General features: G+C 38.5%; 1 protein-coding gene and 1 long non-coding RNA gene across 5 annotated transcripts in view; both read left to right on the top strand.

Annotated features, from left to right (window-relative positions):
- LOC140545186 (solute carrier family 4 member 11-like) overlaps positions 1 to 12606 on the top strand; it is a 35436-nt gene extending 22830 nt beyond the window's left edge. For 2 of the 4 annotated variants that reach the window (XM_072668270.1, XM_072668272.1), the window contains exons 10-20: positions 256 to 381; positions 1510 to 1623; positions 1741 to 1873; positions 2153 to 2226; positions 4168 to 4384; positions 4779 to 4885; positions 5515 to 5680; positions 5956 to 6129; positions 7823 to 8018; positions 9279 to 9448; positions 10829 to 12606. In XM_072668270.1, coding sequence (XP_072524371.1) covers positions 256 to 381; positions 1510 to 1623; positions 1741 to 1873; positions 2153 to 2226; positions 4168 to 4384; positions 4779 to 4885; positions 5515 to 5680; positions 5956 to 6129; positions 7823 to 8018; positions 9279 to 9448; positions 10829 to 10895 — 1544 coding nt within the window. In that variant the 3' untranslated portion in view covers positions 10896 to 12606. Of the gene's footprint in view, positions 1 to 255; positions 382 to 1509; positions 1624 to 1740; positions 1874 to 2152; positions 2227 to 4167; positions 4385 to 4778; positions 4886 to 5514; positions 5681 to 5955; positions 6130 to 7822; positions 8019 to 9278; positions 9449 to 10828 lie in introns of those variants that run through there. The other 2 variants (XR_011978263.1, XM_072668273.1) reach the window with 2 other exon arrangements.
- Positions 12607 to 18412: 5806 nt separating this feature from the next.
- LOC140549838 (uncharacterized) lies at positions 18413 to 24000 on the top strand. Its single transcript, XR_011979036.1, has 3 exons — positions 18413 to 18495; positions 20896 to 20968; positions 22545 to 24000. It is a non-coding gene; the product is annotated as an uncharacterized lncRNA (long non-coding RNA).
- The last annotated feature ends 664 nt before the right edge of the window (positions 24001 to 24664 follow it).

Raw genomic sequence — 24664 nt, 5'->3', positions numbered from 1 at the left:
CTCCCAGAATGCTCCACCCATCCAGAGTCCTCCGCTGTCACATGTTTGAAGGCATCCTATTATCCAACTCTTGTGTTTTTAACTTAATATGTATTGTTGAACAAACTAAGATGCAGACCTAAGAACATTTTTAAGTTGGCCTTATTATTCTACAGTATAGGTTTTCTGAGGTAAAATGGAAAATATGTGTTCAGGTGTTTTTTATGTGAACCGGCTGGACTGAGCTACAATCTAATGTGATGATTCTGTCCTCAGGAATGTTTGGAAGTAGCAGGTCTCTGCTGAAATACACCACAACGGCCATCTTCCTTTACATCGCCATCCTGCTTCCTGCCATTGCCTTCGGCTCACTCAATGATGAGAGCACACGGGGCGAGATAGGTGTGTGCTGCTTCTGCACAGTCTATGTTCACATTAATGGCTTTATTGCTTTATTTAGACATTTTGCTAAGATCAGGGTTGCTTTCTGCCACAACCGTTCCTACTCAAGTGTGAATGGACCCATTTCTGTCATTAGTGTGAATACACCTTCACCCTGATCTGTGTGTGCATGTTTTATAACCGAGTTAAAGCTTTTGCAGACATCCACACAGGATGGAAATGACAATGATGAGCAGTGAAGTGTGCTGAAATGTGAAATGGAAGAAAAAAAAAACATTCTTGTTATGGTCACATGATCACATATTGTGTGTGTGTGTGTGTGTGTGTGTGTGTGTGTGTGTATATATATATATATATATATATATATGAAAGAGGCTCAGATCTCACATCAGATTGGATTTTTGTTTTCACACAGCTCTGAAAAAAAAATTGGAAATCGGTAAAGAGTCGGAAACCAAAACACAGTCCAATAGTCAAAACCATAAGGAACAATCCAACCAACGCTCTAGAAACCAAGCATCACACTAAACCTTTTTAAAGAGTGTACTGTCTCCCGTGTTCCTGCGTGTCCACCCTACTCCCCTACTAATGAATGCTTTCAGTATTCAGCTACTTTAAGTGTTGATACAGACGTGCAAATGCACACGCATAGCTTATCTAGTCCCTATAGAGAAGTTTTGTCAATAGAATAGGACTCTCTGGAGCAGATAAACTTATCCTACTGGCATCATGTCTAATGCCAGGTTTGAGATAGAGGGGTATAAAGTCGGTGGAGCAGTGGAACTGTGTTCTGATGGTGCTCCACCCAGTTCTTTTGGGATGAGCTGGGGAGTTGGGGATGAGGTGGTATGGTGACCATTCAACATGCTGACATCACCAAATCCTCACAGCAATGCTCCAAATTCTAGTAGAACGTCCTCCCTGTACAGTACATAAAGTTACTCCAACGACATGACAACGGATGAGCAGATGTCCCAATATTTTTTATTGGGTGTCCATATCACTGTCCATATCTTGCATATATAGATATAACTTTTTCATTTTGCATTGTTTACAATATCATGTTACCAAACTACCTGTACAGCTACTCAGTATCTAACATATGCTTATTTCTTTTACATCTTATAGATGTTCAGAAGACTATTGTAGGCCAGAGTATCGGTGGTGTGATCTACTCCCTGTTGGCTGGCTCTCCAATGGTCATTCCCCTGACCACTGCACCTCTTGCCATCTTTATTAGTGGTGCGTTCTCATCTTCTTCTTCATGAAAAAAAAAAACGTTTTCTAGTTGAATTTGAACTTCTCTGCAGTGTTGCATCAGTATTGTTTATTACATATATATCTGCTGTGGTATTGCAGTTATCAGAGGTATCTGCGATGATTATGACCTTGACTTCCCTGCCTTCTACGCTTGCATCGGCCTGTGGAACAGCCTGTTCCTTATACTGGGAGGGATCTTCAATGTCAGCTTATTTATGAAGCTTTTCAAACGGTCAGTAAAAAGATATATATAAAGAAAAAATAGTTCTGCAGAATGTATTATCCATTGCTGTGCTACAGCATGTGTAGCATACTGTAGACTGAATTGCACTGTTGTACTCCATATTTGTTAAAACTGAAATTGGGTTTTTCTTGCTGTGAAAGTATCTTTCACAGGCCCATAATTTCTATTCTTCGTGTGCCTTTTGAGCTACTTGTTATGTCTCAATTGTGATTGGCTGCTTTGATAAAGGAGAAGATTAGTTTCTTAGTATATGACATGTGCCCTCAGCTCCACAGAAGAAGTCATAGCTTTGTTCATCTCAGTTGCCTTTGTGGGTGATGCTGTCAAAGGCACCATCAAAAGTAAGTTCACATTCCATGAAACACATCAAGACAGAAGGCTTTGAACATGAATTCAAACAATCATGCCAGTTCAACTAGAAAAGAAGATGTCAAACATGTTATCTGTCATCTGACTGGGTGAACATATTCAAGAAGAAAGCATGTAGCATGAAAAGTCCTGTACACTTATTAATAAGTAAACAGTTGCTGTAAACCAGCTGTATACTACACAATGATCAAATATACTGATGTTAATAGTGTAAGAATTTGGAAAAAAATGCAAAATATTAATGCAGGAAGTGATTAAATGATTATTATATTCAAACATATGTTCAATTCAATTTAATTCAATCCAGATTTATTCATATAACACTTTTCACAAAGCAGCTTTACAGAGTCCAGGTCTGGACCTCTTTTGAACAAGCCAAAGGTGACAGTGGCAAGGAAATACTCCCACACACTGTGAGGAAGAAACCTTGAGAGGAAAAGCTAAAAGCTTTATATGACCACTCATAATGTAAAATGTAACTTATAACCCACATATAGTGGTAATAAATTTTTGTTTGATTATTAGCAGATTAGATACATGTTCATAAAATGAATGTAGGCTATAGGCTGTGCTACACAATGCTTTAACTAAAGCTGCCAGAGGCCTCTAAGGAGTCATGAGGCTTATCGTCTGGATTTAGGTGTTGCACCCAAGGTATCTGTGCCATAGCCTTCTTGAGAACATCAATACTTAAGAAAAAATGCAAAAAACTAATTTCCACTGAATATGACAGCAGAACACACACATGGGCTTCTCATGGGAATCTTTACTGACATGGGACATTCGGACAGGACTAAAATACTGTAACCGAGAAACTCTGAATAAGGTAATAATTATCATACCCCATCTTCCCATGTAAAACTGATCCTGTTTTAGTGTCAAGATTCACTGCAGTGTGTTAATGCTTTGGTGCGTTAATAATGACTTTCTACTTTTTGTTGCATTGTGGGTATTAGTATCTTTATAGAAGAACCACTTTTTTACTTCTCTGGTTCCAATGTGTAGTTCTTTAATAAACTTTAAAAGAAACAAGTGTGAGAATGACAAGGTTATAAAACTTTACACCATTGGTTCTATACCAATTACAGTTTTTATCAAGATCCTACATCCAAACTAAGAATCATAAATGATAATTGATGTTAAATTATAAGTAAAGTCAGTCAAAGACCATTTTAGCTTATTTAATTGCCAATTAAAACAGCCAATAAGTAAAAGTTATTGTTTTTTTCAGGAGAGATTTCTGAAGAGATCATATATAAGATAATTCCACTTGCAGAAAGAAGGGAAATCTAAAAGAAAAGTAAATAACAAAACACTCTTCCAAAACCAGGGTAAAGAGCTTGTAGACCACCAAAACTGTCTCCATCAGATGAACAGCAATTAAAGCTTTCATCCTTGAGAGAGATGAGAAAGTCAAGCTGCAACATCTTTCAGCTATAAAACTGAAAAAGAGGAAAACATCTACAGGTGTTTCTGTATATGGTTCCATTGTGAGAAGAAGACTCTCGGTGTGAAAGGATGTGGGGACGATCAGGAAGCTCTGGGACAGTAACAGACAGAAAAAAAGAACATTCGAATAAATCAAACTGCTGAAGCTGCTGCTATTCTCGGTACAATGAACCATCCCAGAGTCCCGACATAAACATCACAGAATTAGCTGGAATGACTTGGATGGTGAGAAGGAAAAAAATCTTGGCATGTACTCCTGACCTCATGAGTCTCCTGAAAAGAAGGGAAGCTGTAGTAATGTAAACACTTGAGCATATTAAGTTATTGAGTCTTCTGTGTAATTATGTTTCTGAAAATGAATAACTTAACGATGCTTAATGATTTGTTTTTGACCAACAAACTTGCGTTTTCTGTGTAGTATTTGGGAAGCGGTCACATAAACACTTTTTTTTCCTTTCTCTCAGTTTTCCATAAGTACTATCATGGGCCAACATTAGTGAACAGCAGTGCTGTGGAGTTTAATCACCTGACTGACATGCTCCAGCATCCCGAAAGCAGTAGCACAGCTGGGTCTCTGTCTGCAGTACTCATACTGTGCACCAGGGAGCGCCCTATCCTCTGTCTACTGCTCATGCTGGGAACTCTGTGGCTCGGTTATGTTCTTTTTCTCATCAAAAGGAGGTAACTGGGCTGGTGTGTAGGTGTACTGAGATGTTTCGTCAAAGGTCAGGAACCACTCCAATTTGATTGATGCAGTAAAATGATAATAAATGACTGGGTGGATTGGGAATGCTCATTATAACCTATAACCAGTCCTTGAAGATCCTACAGTGATGTTCAAAATAGCCCACTTTCTCTCATTAAGACTGTAGATGTCTTAAAACAGCTTATTATCATCTCGAAAATAGGTCACTAGGGACACATGACCTCATCCCCCACCACCTTCTTCATTTTGTTCAGAGCTGTTTCCCCAAGCATCTTCATGTTAAGATCATGCCATTACCCTAGATCATCTCAGAAATTTCCCTTTCTTTGCCTGAGGTGGATTTAACATTGTTGGTTTGGTTTTCCGCAGCCCATTTCTCCACGCTAAAGTCAGGGAGGTGGTGTCGGACTGTGCTTTGCCCATTTCAGTCGTTATATTCTCCTTTGTGGGCTCCTATCTATTCATCGACATTGAGCGTAAGTGCCTGGCTTATAATACAACACTGTATTACTAGCAATGCTCCTGACTCAAGTAGGTGTAAGGACATGCTTCCTCCAATACATTAAAAGTCAGCCACTGACTCTCTTAGAATCTATGGGCAACAAACATGCTCAGAGGAAAGCTCCAGGTACCCAGCTCCACCACACCAGCTAACAGACGCCTGTGTGAGTCAGCGTCACTTTAAGAGAGCATGGTCAATTGTGCTCTCTTTGACTCTGGCTGCTGATGGCAAAGCAGTCTCATATGCGCACTCGATGGCCCAGGCCATAGTGCATTAGACTGCTGAGACACTTAAAGCCTAGAAAAAAAATCTTATCCTTTAATGGAAGTCAGTGTAAAATCTAAAACTCTGACACAATGTAAACATCAACCAAATTCAAGTTATGTAAAAATGTGGCGATAGAAGGTATTTTTGTGACAATGTCAATATTAAATGAATGTTCCTCAAATTAATATGATCACCTGTATTTTATTTTCGGACTTGGCAGTCCAGTCATCTGTTTTACTGCAATAATGTGTGTCTTTATACGTCTTCATTACCCTCACCTCCTGCACTATAGCACAGTCATTTGAGATATTTCTGCTTTTCTGTGTCAACCCGCAGTTCCAGTGTTCAACTACCACAACGGTTCCATCTTCAACATGGCTTCTTTAGACAAACTCTCAGGGATGAATGTGCTGAGTGCGTGTGGCCTTGGCTTTCTCCTCGCTTTGCTCATCTTCATTGACCAGAACATTGTGATTTCCCTCACCAATGCCCCAGAGAACAGGTACAGTTGAGAATAATGCTTTTTTTGTTCAAAAAATCTAAATCTCACCGACATATCAGGTTCTATGTTTGACAGAGGTTTATTTGAGAGTTTGAATTCAGTTTGATGACTATCATGTCTACCTTCTAGGTTGCTACAATTTGCCTTTCCCTAAAGATCACTGAGCCATCACACATTCTGGCTGTGTCAGTTTTGTTCAGACAGTTACAGGATGCAGTGATTGTCATTGTGTGTGTGTGTGTGTGTGTGTTTGTGGGGGTGGGTGTGTGTTTCAGATTGCTGAAGGGAACAGCATACCACTGGGATCTCATGCTCTCTGGATTTATCAACATCTTGATGTCGGTGCTGGGGTTGCCATGGATGCACGCAGCATTCCCCCATTCCACACTGCACGTTCGTCAGCTAGCTAAGGTTGAGCAGCGTGTGGAGCATGGACACCTCTATGAGACGTAAGTCATTCAGCAGAGGACAAATTTAAAGAGTAGAATGAAGTCGTGTGCTGGGTGGGGTAGAGGTTGTGTTTATTTATTTAGAGAAAATGCACAAATGCCAGTTATAGTCTGTGGCTAGGGGCAAAAAAACAGGCAGTCACACATAAGAGGATCTAGAATACAAAAGAAACGCAACCAGGAAACTAAGATTCATGAGGAGAACTGGAAATATACCTAAAAAAAAATGCAAATGCATCAGTACAGTCTGTAAACACGTTACCATGTTTGATGTGTTTTTGCACACACACCCTACATCTCTCTAACAATGTGGACACACCGTCCTTGCCCAATGATGATGATTTCCTGATTTGATCTTGGAAAAAGCAAACAGAACAATGAGAGATAAAAAATAACTCAATTCCCACAGTACCATAATTCCAGTAGCAAGCAACCTTCTAGGAGGCACTTGCGCTTGGGAAATTTGGTTCCATATTACGCTTATCAGTCTTTGTCCACTACATGAATGCCTTGCCCATAGTTTATTGTGTACTGCGCATTCTCCATGCAACAGCATGCATAGAACCATGATGTCCGTACCGTGACAGTTCAGCATGAATACATGTACAAATACACTCCTGGATTGAGTGCAAAGATATCTGAAGATAAATCTAAAGACATAAAAAAGACCTGTGAGGACAAATAAATGTGACTAGGCATTGCCACAGAAACGGGCATTGTCAGAAATGTATAATGACATCTTTTCACAACCTGTAGTCAAGCCCAAAATAAGGTTGGTGAATCTGTAGTGCACATCTCAATATTTGTCGAAATATGTGTTTGTAATAGAGGTGTGTAATGAATTTTTTACTGCTCTAAAGAACCTTGACTTGATATAAATGTTCTTTATCTATTTAAAGGTTCTTCACATTCATACACCTCTATAACTCACATATAAATATAATGTTAACTGTCTTTACTGGTTGACAGCAGTATTAAAGAGGTAACACAAAGTACACAAGTACATATTTGTGGCCAATAAATGGATGGGTCAATGACAACAAATTGCTTTGCAAAATACTTTGCAAAGATTAAATTAAGAAGGACGGCAATGTCAGCCCTAAATGTAAATTGATGCAGGTAAAACTGCTGATTAAAAAGGGTTTGGGAGCAGACAAATGTTTGTTGTGTCTTAAAGTCAAGGCTGCAAATAACAAGGGACAGTATTGGTATCCACTCTTCTTCAGTGCTCAGTCACGCACATTAAGGATAGCCTTGAAAGAGTGTACCAACCTATTACAGCTTACAAATGATACTTGTGTACCTGATGTTGTGGTGGATGTCTTCTAGTATGATATTATTTTTCCAATAACTTTGTATACAACTTAAAATGTCATTATTATTTGGGTTCTGGTGGTGCTTTAGCAAACATATCCACTCAGGACGCAAAGGTAATTCTCAAATGGTCAAGCGAGCATCGTACATCTCACTTCTTTCTACCTGTTTAAATGATTTTAAATAATTTTAACTTTAATATGCTCTTGGGAAACTGGGCCCAAAATGTCTAAAAAGGCCTGTTTTATTTGGCCTGCACAGGTCAGTCATATTCATAGAAACCAAATTTTCACTAATAATATCTGTTTTTTCCATTCTTATGTAGCTTTTAGTACTGTCAGTAATGTGTAGCTTGTATGTGTTAACTATATGTCTGCAGGATTGTCAGTGTGAAGGAGACTCGTTTGACATCACTAGCTGCAAACGTCCTGATTGGTTTATCTGTGTTCCTGCTGCCAGTGCCACTGCAGTGGATTCCTAAACCCGTCCTCTATGGCCTCTTTCTTTACATCGCTCTCACCTCCATCGATGGTAACCAGATGTGCGACCGGATTGCCCTTCTGCTCAAAGAGCAAGTGAGTACTGCAGGACAAATGAGACATCCACATTGTAAACATGTCCTTAATTTATAATTTCAAGACTTCAATGAGTCACGCAAAACTGCCCTATAGTGTTAGTGATCTAGCAGCCTGCACCCCGAGCTGAATACACTTGATCTAAGTAATAAAGAGCTTTAGGGGCATCTAAAAGTTAAATCAAGGTGTGTAGGATGTAAACTATCCAGGATGGTACATCTCCAGGACCATTACTGGGGCCACCCCCTAGTGCAGTGCACTAAAAGTTTGATGTTCACTGAGATCATTTGAATGTTGTGTAACAGGTCTGATGGTCCATATAATATCTATTAAACACTGGATGTGAGTTCATAAGAACACCAAATGCAAATTTGGAGAAAATGTGATATCTTATTTGCCCTCTTAATTTTGTGCAAAGATCGCTGTTGTATATAAGGTTGGCATGGTGGCAACTAAGATGATAGATCAGTAGGGTCCCTGCAAATAGAGCTTTTTAATAAGCCTCAAAAGGGGTAGTTTTTGTGTCTGGTTTCAAAAGCAGTTCAGAAGAAGCTCAAACTGAGAAGGAACATCCAAGCATTTATTTAGTGTGGCAGCATTTATGAAATGAGGTAGTAAACTGTCTGCTTCTTAAACTAGCAGCCTTGAAATATGTACATGAACTCCTACTTAATGTCACTGTTCACTTGTTTATTTGAGCAGCAAGGAATATCTTTTTGCACTTGAAGTTCTGTCCTGTTTGTCTCATTTTGTGGCTTGAACAACATGGCGTTTAATGTGTCATGTGTCTGTGTGTATATTTTCCCATTCGCCTGAAAATGTTTACATTTTCATGTTTATTCCCATCTCACAAGTGATGATCGGTTAACAGCCTAGCACTGTTTACTTCTTCTAAATATGTCTTCTAGATATTAGTGGATAAGTTAAAAACCCTCAAAAAAGTTTAAACCCAATCAAATTGTCTTATAAGCAATAAGCAAAAGTGGAGAAAAAACATTTCTTTTTGCATTGTTTATGATTGTTCTCTAATACCTCAGCCTAACCTTAAAAACATGTTACTTAATTAAACAAGTGCAGTCGGATCTTAAACTGCCGAAGTTCATGTCTTTGTTCACCCGAGCAGTTAATTACATGTGTAGCAAGGTTTTATTTACAGAGGAGTTTGCAGAATTTATTTAAATGTATGTACAAATCTTAAGAACTTGCTCTCTCGCTCCCTCTCTCTCTCCCTCTCTCTCTCGCTCTCATTTTATTCCCTAGACTTCATATCCACCCACACATTACATTCGTCGAGTGCCTCAGAGGAAAGTTCACTACTTCACAGGTCTACAGCTGATACAGCTGATCATCCTTTGTGCCTTTGGAATGTACCCTCTGCCTTATATGAAGATGATCTTTCCCTTGCTCATGATCCTACTTCTCCCTGTCAGGTATGGAAAAGTGTTGGTCAAACATATCAGATCTTATTCATCTACTTGTTTAACAAATCTTGTACAACATGGCTTAAATATTAGATTGGCTTAAAATATTCCAGAAATGCACAGACACTGTATGTCCAGATATTTGTGGACATCCCTTCTAATGAATACATTACATTCCACTTAAAGTAGTGCAAATATGGGAAGTGGTGGCTGACTGGTTAGAGCTCTGGACTATTGATGACAGGGTTGTGGGTTTGATACCCAGGTTCAATACCCAGGCTTGGCAAGTTGCCGCTGTTGGGCCCTTGAGCAAGGTCCTTCACCCTCTCTGCTCCCCAGACACTGGAGTTGGCTTCCCACTGCTTTGGGTGTGTGTGTGCTCACTGCCCCTAGTTCACTAGTGTGTGTGTGCATTCACTGCCACAGATGGGTTAAATGCGGAGGACACATTTTGCTGTACATAGTACAGTGACTAATATGTGCACCTTACTTATTGTTGACACAGATGTGCAAATGGACACACAGCCCGTCAAGTCCCTGTAGAGAGACATTGCCAATAGAATAGAACTTTCTGGAGCAGGCAAACGTAAACTTATTGGCACCATGCCTAACGCCAGGCATGGGCTAGAGGGTTTCAAAGCCGTCATGCTTTGAGCTGTGGAATAGTGTTCTCTGCAGTGATGGTGCTCCACATAATACTTTTGGGATAAGTTGGGGAGTTGGGGATGAGGTGGGGTGGGGATAGTCCTCCAACATCCTGGCCTCATTAGCGGTCTTGTTGTTGAATGCAATCAAATCCACACAGGAATGCTTAACAATCTAGTAGAAAGCCTTCCTTGGACAGTAGAGATAGTTACTCCAACAAACGTAATACCCTTTTAGAAGAAACTTTGAATGGGCAGTGTCCCAATACTTTTGTCCACATAATGTATATGATCACACACATTGTAGAGCCTACTGTTAACCGTCACTGCTTTGTGGAAGACCTGCTAGTGTTTATATGTTCATAACATTTAATACAGAAAATATTTTTTTGAGCGTTGAAGATGGTGCATATTGCAATATTGCATTTTGTCAGCATTTTGTAAAAACAACAACCCCCTTAAGCGAGGTAAAATCACCTTCCCACTAAGTCTTTGAAAGTGTCTTGCTTAATTATGCCACTGTTTGAATCTGTATGCATTTCCCAGTAAGTCTTTGTAACTGATATTCTTGAGTGGGCAGTTTGCTGTTTGTTCCATGTCAAACAATGAAATAATATTCATGACATTTCATGCTGGGTCTTGACTCATGTTGCATGCTGAGTGTGATTCTGCTCAGAGAAACAGAATGCCATGAGGTTCACTGGACTGGAGATTTGTTATGACACTTACTTCATCTTCTTTTTAGGAACAGCTTGCTGCCAAAGATCATTGAAGCCAAGTATTTGGATATCATAGACGCTCAACACATGTAATGAGTAATAGAGACTGGAAACACACATGAAAAGTAGCCTCTGAAGGAAAGCAGAAGTGGCATCAATAGCAAGTATGGTTAATAAAAACCAGTAAGTACTTTCTGATTTTTGAGATGTAATGCACTTCATTGAATTGGCTTGTAACAGTCGTTTGCTCGCTTACTCACTTTATAAGGCAAAAGATTAACCACATGTGGGTGCTGTGAGTAGTTTTCAACTCCTTTATTTTATTTAATAGTTTATTGAGTGATACCATAAAAGAACCACATGTTTGTAATAGATGTGTGAGTGTGAAGGTAAAATAAACCTTCATCTGAAAACCAAAAAGTTAAAATTAAAATTTTTTATACCAATTTGAGTGTTCTTCACACTTTACACATTGCTCTGAGAACCATTTAAAGCACCTGTAGTGTGGTGCTTCATAAGAGTGATGCTTTGCATCAGTAACACTATGGACCTACCTTATGGCTGACTCACTCAGTCACTCACACACACCCACTCACTTACTTGATCACTCAGGTTTAGCAGGACAAAGACTTTCCACAAAAGGACTGCTTGTAGCACTCAGGTAGCTTTTGTTGCTTTGTTTTGCAAATGTTAATTGTGGCGCTTTACTTTATGAGATTGGTGCATTGTGTCAGTGACACTGTGTGTTATTGTTTCTGTATCATTACTGTCGTATAAAAACTTTATAGCATTACTTTTTTTTACTCCATTTGAACATGCCAGCTGGCCTTTACTTTGGTTATGTTGGTTCCAATTAGAGCTATAAAAATAAACCTAAATTAACTGGCATAAAAACCTATTACATTAATGTACATTATAGATAAGATCATTAAAGTTTTGTTTCTCCTATAGGTTGCCATTTGGAAGTTTTGAAGCTTTGTTCTGACAGCAATGATATGCAATCACCTTTTGTGAACTGCACTGGCGCTTTTTGTAACTGACGTCTTATTCTATGTTTCTGTGTAATGGATTTCTATATTAATCTGCTCGGTTGATTTATTTCTCCCCAAGTTTCCTTTAAGGCAATTATCGGAGTTCATTCCAATCAGTGGCCCTAACTCAGTTGAGTCAAATGCCTTCTAAATGAATGATGGTCCATCTCTTTAAACTATTGTAATGAAATAAAGAACTGCTGATATAACTCTTAGAGCATGTGCCTACTCAGGGGATCTCTGTGTTGTACTTTATTTGCTTTTCTTTGACTTTGCTTTTTTGTTATTATGGATGTCAATTAAAACCCCCTTAATTTGGTTACTGTATGTGTGAATATTTCAGGTTCTTTTGTTTTACGTCCTTCCTTCACTTTCATACTTTTGGGAGTTATAATGTGTGATATGAGATTATAAAATGCAAGATTATACCAGTTTTATTATACCACACTGTATAATCTAATTAGCTGATAGTGTTTATAGTTTGATAAAGCTATTGGCTTACAACAATAACAATGTTTATTGCAGATCAGCAGCCCCCAAAGAATCAGAACGAGCTGAAGCTTTTTGTTAAGAAAAATAGCTGCTACTAGGTTGGTGGACACAGTCCACATCACAACTATTATAACAGAGAAGTTTCTACCAATGCTTTAATGATTTGGTCACAATAAGACACATAAAGGCCAATTTATGCCTCAGCGTAGGCGTTGTGTGCCCTTTTCTTTGACTTTGCTTTTTTGTTATTATGGATGTCAATTAAAACCCCCTTAATTTGGTTACTGTATGTGTGAATATTTCAGGTTCTCTTGTTTTATGTCCTTCCTTCACTTTCATACGTTTGGGAGTTGTAATGTGTGACATGAGATTATAAAATGCAAGATTATACCAGGTTTATTATACCACACTGTATAATCTAATTAGCTGATAGTGTTTATAGTTTGATAAAGCTATTGGCTTACAACAATAACAATGTTTATTGCAGATCAGCAGCCCCCAAAGAATCAGAACGAGCTGAAGCTTTTTGTTAAGAAAAATAGCTGCTACTAGGTTGGTGGACACAGTCCACATCACAACTATTATAACAGAGAAGTTTCTACCAATGCTTTAATGATTTGGTCACAATAAGACACATAAAGGCCAATTTATGCCTCAGAGTAGGCGTTGTGTGCCCAATTTTGATTGGTCTGCTTGTTAGCATTGTATTCCTGCCTTCACCGCCATTTTTAAAGTCAGTTGGATGAACCAAATCTGTTCAATAATCATACTAACCGTGTCCTTCAACGCCTTCTCTTCATTATGCGTTGCAGAAATTACAGTATCATTTTTTTTTTTATATTAGTTCAACAGCTAGTAGCTCCAGCTCAAACATAATCCATTCAGCTTCAGCCTCCATCATTTGCCAAGGATGTCAAAATAATGGCATCTCTATTTCCAACTTTTGTTTTGGCAGGTAGTCTCGACCTAGACGTAACCTTGTTCTGAACCTGTAGCTTAAATTGGTCTTAAGACACAATGTTTACAAGCATTTAATCAGATTCCCCAATCAGGAAACATATATACATACTAAAAGGTATGCATTAAAATTTTAAAATACTAAACAATTAGGTAGAAATGTCATGTAATAAAAAAAAACTTTAGGTGAGATGTATAGTGCTGTTCAAAAGTCTTTGCCAGTCATGAAAATCGGAAACTCAAGAAAGCAGAAAATATCTTGCTTCAAACAAGAAACCTCTTATTGTAAAACCAGGCAGAAAGACTCACTTGAGTCAATACATTAATCAAGAGAAAGCAATATATGATATATTATATGTAAGGCATATATTGCATATTGGATGTTATACACATATATTTTTTACATTTATATATGTTTGTGTTTGTTGACATATGGATGAAAATGCATGTCCCATATATTTTAAAAATTATAATAACTTGACATTGGCCTATTTCCATATCTTACAAAAATATGTTGGATATAAAGGGAATTCTGTATATCTATGCACTGCCATATATTTATCTTTGGGTAGCTACCAAAACAAGTGCCTGCTATGCCAAATAGCACCTAGCAGAAACAGTAAACATGCAGTACACATTTAAGGAACAGAAATACAGATGTAAATTAATTAAATCATGAACACCCCCACTCAGCCGCTATCCAGAATTTCTTCTTGTCTTATCTGAAATCTCATCTCAACAAGTGGAGGATGCCACAATATAACATAAATAAACCAATTATTAATTATTAAATCAATCAATGAATCAAAAAAAACTGAAATCTGAAGAAATTATAAGCATGAACAGATCATGAGACAAACACAACAAAGAGACTAATACCATGATAGAACAGGGCCCACTTATACAGAATAGAATGAAAGCCTGATAGATAGGCTGAGAACATTTTACAGGACACTGTATTGTATTATATCCTAAGTCCTGTACTATATATGTTATATTTGAAAGCTCTGTAATGTAAATATCCTAACAGCTCACCTAGTCTTAAGCCAGAGTGGATGCCCCTAATAGATCATAAAAATGCTCATAAAAATGGATATACTAGTTTATTCTACGCTGTATTCATCACCCCATAAACTCTTCACTGTGTCGTCTATCATTACCCCAGACTCCTTCATTACCATTGCACAAACTACACATTTTGTGTGAAATTAGGATTTCACTAACATCACTCTTCCATACTGACTCACATGGAAAGTTTTGTATCCTAGCAACTCACGCTCAGTCAACGGTGGTGGGACTGAGGGCAGGATGTTGAAAAGGCTTGCATAAAACAAGCTGATGAACTGTTTATATGTAATCAGAGATAGGAATAGAGGGATATGAAGCTCATGGGGGAGCAGCAGAGGGTCAATCACCTGTGTGCCGTGATGAAGGGCAGATCTAATTATTTATCATTTCGTTTTGTCCAAATCAAAGAATGAGTTTCATTATGTAATCAGTGTAATGTGTTTTCTGATTTTGCAAGATTGAGAGTGAGACAGAGACCTAGAGGGAGAGAGCGCGAGAGAGAAACACTTCACAGTGGCTGAAATCAGCCTTTTTGCATGTTTAGTGTTTCTGTGCATCGACTCTTTACTCGCTGGCCATTAAAACCCCCTTCCTTGTAGCTCCTTGGGCCCTATAATGACTGTACCTGCCCCACATAGACGATCAGTGAGTCAAAATAGTTTCTAATAAAGTGTAATCAAAGTTTCTTATAAAGTGGCCAGTGAGTGGAAGAACACAGTAGGTGTTTCTAATAAATTGTCCAGAGAACGGAAGAATACAGTAGGTGTTTCTAATAAAGCGGCCAGTGTGTGGAAGTACACGTTGGATGTTTACATTTAAGTGGCCAGTGATTGGAAGTACAAAGTAGGTAATAAGTTGAAGTACAGAGTAGGTGTTTCCAATAGTGGCCAGTGGCCAGTAATGGGAAGATCTGTGTGTGTGTTTCTAATAAAGTGACTAATGAGGTAAGATCCAGGTGAGTTTTTGTATCAAAGTGGCTAGTGAGGAAAAGTACAAGGTATATTTTTCTGAAAGTACAAAGTTCGGATAGGTGTTAGGTGTTTCTAATAAGGTGGCAGTGAAGGGTGTATCCATCACTGATTTTAGCACTGTTTAAAACGAAAAGACATCTTACATGTGATAAATATCTTGATCTTCATCTGCATTTGCCAAAGATAATGAAGTGTGCTGGGGTGACCACTGATAACTACAGCCCTATATTTGCCTCCTTCTCTCCGGAGTTGTTCCTCATTAATTCCCTCCTTTCACATTTTGCTTTTCTCATTTCACTCTAATTTTACATTTGTTTTTGTTTTTTTTAGCTGAATGTGTGATATGACATTTAAAGTGATCGTAACTTTTCTCATTTTTAATTCCCAGCTGAGAAACAGCACATAGCCATGCTGTTCTTTATCTTCATTATGTTTTCAGGCACCATTAAATAATTCCAGTACACTTTCTTCATTTATCTGCAGGGAATGGATATAACCATCATGCTCTGATCTCAGAACGACGGCAACATGCAGTGTGAACTACACGTTCATTTACATGCTGTTAGTCACATGAATTCCTTGTTTTCTACCAAATCACTGTTTTATGTAACTATAAAATTGTCAAGTTATTAGACAATGAACATGACACATTGTCCAGTAGGGTCCAAAAGTCTGAGACCACAAGTGAAAATGCTTCTATTTTACATTTTTTTTTAGAATTTATACAGTGGTGCTTCTAGCTTGTATGACAGCCTGGATAAACCCCCATTCCCCTTGCTACCCCTTATCTCAGGCTTCAAGAGTTGTGCGGATGCTGAATGTAACACAAGACCTACTTTATTTAAACAAAACAAAATGAAAGCATGATCTAAAACACGGGTCTCCAAAGCACCGGAGCAAGAGAACTAAACTTAAAAACTAAACACAGGCTAATACAGGTTAACAAACACACTAGTGTGTGTGTCTTTGCACACTAGTATAAAGCACTTTGGGATTTAGTCGTATTGTAGTAGGGATCCAAAATTTTCAGTGCACTGTAACAATACCGAACTGCATCGAAATATACAGTGTAACAAATTTCATGACTGCTGCATAATGTATCAAACGCTTACTACAGAACCTGAATACAGCATGTTACAGTAATAATCCATCTTTGCTAGTGGTACATTTTGCATTATTACAAACTCAGATACTAGTTTTTACTGTCGTGCAGACAGCAGGATATTCTCCATAACTGCTTATAAACACAGAAAGCTACAGTAAGTACTCAGAGAAAGGCGCCAAAACTGTCTTTCAGATAAACAGACATATGCTAGTGGTCTGTTACCTCAGCTTGCTAATGTTACTAGCCAAACCTTTTTCAGCTTACAGCTGGTCAGTCATGTAGTAAACGGATACCAAGGGTGAGAAGTGGCGCTGAAGGCTTTATTTCCTTAAATTTATATGAGTAGAAAGTAATATGAAACTTGAACTTTACTCTCCCTGCCATCATTCAATGCTACTGCATCGTAGGTAACATTTACAGCTAGGTAAATTTTCATTTACATTTACAGCATTTAGCAGATGCTCTTGTCCAGAGCGACTTACAAAAGTGCTTTGCTATTTACCCAAGAATAACCTTAGCTAGTTAGAATAGACTAAAAGTTTAGAAGAAGTTTAGAGAAAAGATCCCTCTACGTTTAGACACTAACACTACTAGGGTCTTAAGTTTGCGTTTGAAGACAGCGAGCGACTCTGCCGTTCGGACACCCAGGGGAAGCTCGTTCCACCACTTTGGTGCCAGGACAGAAAAAAGCCTGGACGCTTGTCTTCCGCGGATTTTGAGGGATGGCAGGTCGAGTCGAGCCGTACTTGAAGCTGGAAGGGCTCTTGGTGCGGATCGGCTTTTGACCATTGTCATCAAGTACAGAGGGGCTGTTCCATTCTTGGCTTTGTAGGCCAGCGTCAGGGTTTTGAATCTGATGCGGGAAGCAGCTACAGGAAGCCAGTGAAGAGAACACGGCAGTGGAGTGACATGGCTGAATTTAGGAACTTTGAAGGCGGCCCGTGCCGCTGCATTCTGGATAAGTTGCAGGGGCCTGATGGTGCACAGAGGGAGAACAGCCAGAAGAGAGTTGCAGTAGTCAAGTCACTGCCACTAATATTCAAACCAAACAATGTAATGGATTATGGGTACTCCATGTCTGTTAAATGAATTTCATTAATCATTTGTACACTATTGTATCATTTTCAATATAGTTTATTTTGGTAATGTCATACCCACTGGCTAATGTCATACCCACTAACTACACTGAGAGAAATGCAATAAAGAGAGACACCTTCCTTAGCTAGGTCGCCAGTGGGTATCGACCCATTATAAAGGTTCTTTCAATTTTTGAATGGTTCTTCTTTTGGAAGCCATAGTGGTCTTCTATAGCATTGCCTTAAAAAAACCTTTCTGAGGGACACAGGCTTGTCACAGGCTTTGTTTTATCAATGCAGTTTTTTAATGTTTATGTCAGTTATTGTGAATTCAAGGTGACTATCATACATTCAGATCATTACATTCCCCACATACTTTACATTTTCTGGATGCCTCATAAAAAACCTTAATCCCCTCCTATGAGATTTAGCTGATAAACTAGGCCTAATCACTAAAGCATGTCATCTTCTCGCCTTGTGAAATAGAGGTGTGTGTGTGTTTGTGTGTGTGTGTGTACAAAATATAAAATGCATCTGGGTCAATGAGGAATTCATTCATCTTCTGACTCTCGTTGTGCCAAAATAGCTCATGCATGTAGATCCTTTATGATTGGAGTGATGGTGGTGTAAATTACATACTGTCCATTTTCCAAATCAACAAATGCACATTCCGTTAAAGGGAAAAGATTAAATTAACTTTCCCAATTACTGTATTGTGAAGTACTGCATGAAATAACTTGTTATTGATGGCATTGTTGACAACAGTACAGATTACAGAAGTTCTTCCTTTAACATCTGTAATAGACAAGCTGTTGTGCTTTAATATTAAATGTCATGTCAGACACAGTATTAATGAGGTGCTTGCTTTAGCCAGATGATGAGGCCTTTTGATGAAGGCAGCAGAGTCTACGCACCTGCTGACTGAAATCTGTAGAGCATTTACGCCTGCGGCTTCTGATTACACATTCATCTTCTTCAGTGCTTCATAATAAGGTGAGTCTCTGAAATTAGCTTATTGTCAGTGCACTGAGATTACGGGCTTATTGACGTTCGTTCAGAATTTATCGGAACTACTGTTGAATATATGGGATAAACCAAAACAGCAACTGTTATCCACATTAGTGAACGGACTCCTACTGAATACAGTCATAACTCTAGATTTGGCATACATAAACGTACAGCTGTGTGACATGCATACAGCAAACACATGGATGGATGGATGGATGGATGGATAGATAAAGTCAGGTTAGGAGCATTTCTATTGGTCCATTCATTATTAACATTTCAACACAATGTAAAAAAAATGGTGCTTGATGGTTACATCTGCAGTAAAACAATGCTCACGTCTACATTTATCCTTGTGCTTTCTATCAGTCGTTTCATTTGTAGATTTTTTCCAGATGTGAGTTGGAATACTATTTTACTCTTGTGTTGTCAGGGACAGATGAAAGAGAACAAAACTTAATTCAGTTTGTGCCAAGAAAGTTCTGCCTGAACTGTTCAGTAAATTCGAGTGTAAGAAACAGATACCAGAGTTGTGCTTATAAAGGAAAAACAAAGATCCTCTTCTCTTTTCTTATTTATTCTTATTCCAAATACATGCATGAATGCATTTTACAGTTATCAACCATGATGGTATTTTGTGTTTCAGTTAAATCATTCAAAATTAAATAGTATATTGTTGTAGTGTATTGGGTTACTGCCAGCAGGTTGGTACACAACTGCTGTAATGTGTTAATAAAGGTTGTGCTTACTAAACAATTTATGTTGTTAGTAATATTATAATTTTCAATTTTACATTCTGTTTTGAGTCTGCGCTTTTGACTTATTTCTTTGTGTTTGAATTTCAAGAGATGGCATGAATAAATTTTTACTTACAGGGTGTTTTTTATTATAAACAATATTTTATTGTTTTTTTTATTTAAGTTCACACAATAATGAATTTTCATCAAAATCTAAATCCTAATTAAATATGTCCTTTTAGATGCTCTCTTTGAAGTTTTATTTGTCACATACATAGTTATACACAGTACAATTAGCAGTTATACAACAACATAAAACAACATGATAGAATATAGGGTAGAACATATAAAATAAGATATGCAAAGACAATACAGCTTTGTCAAATAAAATAGCCTAAGTGAAGTAAAGTATAAAAATATATACTATGATATAGCTATGTGTATAGATAGATATGTGGTCTTAACAGCCACAGTCCTGGTTAAGAGTCAGAATGATTTGGGCAAACAAACTCCTCTGTGTTTGCCTTCAGGGAGCAACAGAGGGAACAGTTCATAGCTTGGATGGCTCGGTGCAGTACCGCTTCCTGTAGATGGTCTGCAGGTCGGGGAGCTCAGTCTGAATGATACACTCAACTGAACACGCCACCCTCTGGAGAGCCCGTCTGTCCTGCTTGGTGCTGTTCCCAAACCAGGCTGTGATGTTACCTGACAGGATTAATTTGATAGAAGTTTCTAACCCCTCCTAGTGTGCAGGAGAGTCAGTGTTATGTGGAGCAGATGTGTAATGGCATCATCTGTAGATCGGTTTGGCAGTGAAGAGGTGATGAAGTGTCTGACCAGCTTCATCACAACTGATGTGAGGACTACTGGACGATAGTCACTAAGGCAGGCTGGCTGGGGTTTCTTTGAAATAGGGAGGATGACGGACTGTTTGAAGCACATTGGAACGACGGCCGGCGTTAGGGAGGTATTAATGATGTTTGCAAAAACCGGAGCAAGTTTAAATGCGCAGGCAATGAGGGCTCAACCGCTGATACCGTCTGGTCCCACTGCCTTTTTGGTATTTACTTCGTTGAATGCACACATCTCTCTCCATGATAATGAATGGGCTCTGTCTCCTTACGAGTCTACTGCACCATTAGAGTTGCTAGCCCTGTTGGCGTCGCCAGTGCTGCCAGTTGGAGCCTCAAAGCGTGAATAGCAGCTCAAACACAGAGTTTAGCTTATACGCCAGAGATGGGTCTGCACTCACCAGTTGGGAGGATGAACTTTTGTAGTCCATTATTGTCTTTAGCCCCTGCCACGGGGTTCTAGAGCAACTGGAACTGTGACTCCAGTTTCCTTCCATAGCGCTGTTTTGCCTCTTTCATCGCCCTTTTTACATCATAGCATGCAGTCTTGTATTCTGACATGTTGCTGCTGATCAACCCAGCGTTGTAGGCAGCAGTGCAAGTGTTCAGAGCGCCACGGATGGTTTTATACACCCACGACTTCTGGTTGGGAAACATCCTAATGGTGGATTTTGAGACTGTATCGTCCACCAGTTTCCTAATGAAACCTACAACCAATTCTGTACTGCAGAAGGTTAGGCAGGGGTGTGCACTGTGCTTGAACCCTAAGCCTGTTACTGACGCTTACTCCCTTTCCTTAGGGCATGCATGTTGTTCTTTGCTCCTCTTCAGGACCTCACTCAGCCATCTTGGATCTGAAGTTAAAAACGAAAGGTGAGTGAACTGTAGCTTAACAAAAACAAGAGTGTAGAAATAGGGTTTGAGCAAAAAAAAATGAGATGCATGTGAGTATAAAGAAGTAAAGGCTACTATTAGAACCATACATTCAAGCCAAGAACTTGGAAAAGGAACCTTTTTTCACAAAAAACAAAAGGTTAATCAGTATATTGACCTTCTCTATGTTCTTACACAGCTGTCAAGCCTTCACACTCAGCAGCCCTTTGCTCATTTATCTTGCACTGTTGAGCTGTGAGTACTGTAGATAGCTTAGATCCACCATCTCCCCTGGCTGAAGGTCCTTGACAGCTTTTCACTGTCCATGTGCTCCAAAGGAGACAAAACTACAGATTTGGATTTGTCTGGACAGATTCCTGACTCTGGTGTATTTCACCATGATGGACACATTTATAATAAAAAAATCTGAAGGCGGCCAAACTTTTCTTCGATTCTTCGATGGAATCACTGTAAATAATTCTTTCCAGTGGACAATTTTATTTTAAAGAGTATTCATTGTGAGATATTTTGAAAACAAATGTAACAGATTTATTGCTATTACAGAAATATAAGTAGTTTTTCTTTTTTATTTGCATGAATTGTTCTTAATATCAGGTTATAAATTTGCATTCATTTAGAACATTCATTATCAGATATTGGATTGCATCTGTGGTGTTATTTGCCAGGATTTGCTAGTTCTATTTATCATGTTACCATCTGTGAGTTATATATGAGGATGCAATGATTAATATCAGAATCCACTGTATTTCCCTTGGTGCGGATTTGGATTTCATCCAGCATCTGGAAATGCTCTGAAACTCATTTTACTATTAGTTGTCTGCAGTTGTACAACACTTTTCATTATCATGACATTAATATTCAAAGATCATTTACGTTTTTCACATACAGAAATGAACTAACGCAAGTGTGAACAGCTCGTTGTTGAGTGAGATTGCACCACCGGAGCACTTCTGAATTGGCAGCTGCCCCGTCTGTACAGGCTTTAAATGGTACTAACAATCTGTGCTGCTTGGGATAATGAATGCATTTCGGGTGAAATCCAGTCCGCATTGAAATGTGATGCAACATAGCACTGACTGGGTTTGCAATGCATTTGTCTGACCATGGAATGAGATCAGAGAGTAAGAAAAAAATAGAGCATAGAGAACATACAGTCTTCTGTTCATAATTACTTCTGCTTTTGTTGAGTGCAGTTATTAAGCAAGCTGAAATGATGGGTTTCTGAGGTTATGTCTACAGTTGCACATTTATAATCATACGTAAGTAGTAAGATACTACCACACAATCTGATTGGCCTGAAGTGGCCTTAAACTGTGTCATTTGGTTAAGTTGCTTGGTTGCTGTCAATATCAGTTGCTAAGTAACTAGTTTATTCTACACTCTAACAAAATAAAGGTGCTACAAATGGTTTTTAGAGTGCTGCCACAGAATAACCACTTTTGGTTCCACAAAGAAACATTGACCTTATTCACCAACCATTTTTGTTGTTTTGTTGTTATGTTTCTTTTTGTATGTCTTTCTCTCCCTGGCTCTCCCTCCACTGATACTCCTGCAGGTGGAATCGAGCTGCCCAATGAGAGTCCTGGCTGAATTAAGAGTTGCAGTAGCCAACCCTTTAAACACAGGAACCAAGGAGGCCACCAAAGAGAGGATTGCTGTCACATGCTGAGTTATGTTTTAGCTGTAGCTGTTAGGACTTATGTTAGGACTACTTCAGTCCTAACATAGCAGTTTTAGTTTAGTTTTAGGATTGTATTGTTTTCAAATAGCTCTAAATACAGCTCTCATTATTTCATTATTATTGAATCAATAGAAGTGTCACAACACAAAGGCTGCAGCTGGGGCAGTTATATTGGGCAACAAAATTCTTAGTCTGCATTTCTTCCATTTTTCAGCAAAAAAGAATTACTATATACTACTACATACTATGCAATTTTAATGTTAAATTATTGAAACAGTACATATGGAATGGGTTGGGTAAAGAAAACTAATCATTTTGCAGTGTTTTTGTTGCACTGTTGCATTATTTGCAGCTTGGCTTTAAAACACAGCTAATATTTAGGGTTTTAATAAACCCAATAAAACACCTGAGCGTTATTTAAAAAAATGCTCTGACTAAATCCCTGTAATGTCATTTGATGTAATGTCATCCCATCAAGTTTTAAGGGCCTTTAATACAAATAAGCTTTCAGTCTCTCTTGTGTAAATCACACTGTGTTATGTTATGTTCAACATTTAAACGTTATAAGCTGAACATTGCTTTGCTATGCTGCAAACCAATCAGAAAAGTGAGCCGCTTTCTGTCCCACCTCTGAAGCTAGTTGAGTGCAAGTTACCAAATCATTCAAGAATCAGTCAATTGAGAATCAAGAAACAAACACAAACAGTACCTCCTAATGCTTTGGGTAGGATATATGCCTCCAGAACGTACCCAACAGGCATTCCCATGCCGGAGGGAGTCCAGACAATAGCACATCTTGCCCAGACATTAATTGCTATGTCCATATGTAGAGGTCTGGTCTTCTGTCATGTGAGTGAGCTTGGAGGTAGAGACTGACATACATGAAAGTTAAGTTTATAAAAAAAATACAACAAAACACAATGAAAAGGATACCAAAGCAAAATAACAAAACTAACAAAAAAACAAATCATACATATATGTGATTCTATTAATATTTACAATTCAAATGAAGACATATTTGAGTAACCTAGGATCTCCTGAAAATTACTTCTGACATGTGTGACTGTCCCCTATAAATACTTTGTCATATTTAAGTGAATAGAAGTACTTCAAACATCTTGCAAAATTGGCCTAGGGTTTATTAGTGAGTTAACCTTCTTCTTGTCTCCTGTATATGCTAATACATACCCCAGCTCCTTGCATAGTGAACATTTATTGCAAGCATCTGCTTAGCTACTTACTGCTATATTGTAAGCAAATGCTTCAGGTGGGCTGCGAGTCTTAAACTTTGTAAAAAAGAATACATGTCCAAATAGATAAGCAGACAAATAAATGGTCACTATTGGAAATGGCATATAAGAATTTGTCTTCTATTAATAAAACGTCATGTTGCAGGAATGAATGTGATAAATGTTGCCTTGAAAACTGGAGAGGTACACCATCCTGTATCTACAAGGTTCTCAAAATGATGACCTTCCAACATTTTGTCATTGAAAACACTATTATTTATTCCTTGAGGCCTTGGTTGTGTCAAGTGTTTTGGAGAGGTTTATTTCAGTGTCACCAAACTGTAATTCAGTTTAAAAAAAAGTCTCACCTTTGTTTTTGAAGTGTTTATTGATTCTACCACACAGCTGGACTCGGCCAGGCCTGACCTTAGCAAAATTATATTTCATTAATTTATTTTCCACAGCCCCAGGCCACATATGCAGAGTTTTGCATCATAACTGTGCTGCAGACATTTATTCCACTCAGATCCCATTTCTGGATTGCTTTTGTCCCTCTGTGAAGAAGCAGGGCTTCTCATCATAAAACACTCTTGACCCTGTAGGGCAGTAGGGAAATGAAAACAATATGTAGATGGGGTGGAATGCCACCTTCGCCAGGCTGCAGGGGCCTTTTAGTAGTGTGCGCTTGTCTATCAAAGCATCTTCACCATCTTGGGGCCTCTGCAGAACAACTGCTGCCTAGTTTGAATATTTAGCTTGTTTGTG

The sequence above is a fragment of the Salminus brasiliensis genome, chromosome 2 (assembly GCF_030463535.1).
Source record: "Salminus brasiliensis chromosome 2, fSalBra1.hap2, whole genome shotgun sequence".
NCBI lineage: Eukaryota > Metazoa > Chordata > Actinopteri > Characiformes > Bryconidae > Salminus > Salminus brasiliensis.
This window is presented reverse-complemented; position numbering and strand designations above follow the sequence as displayed.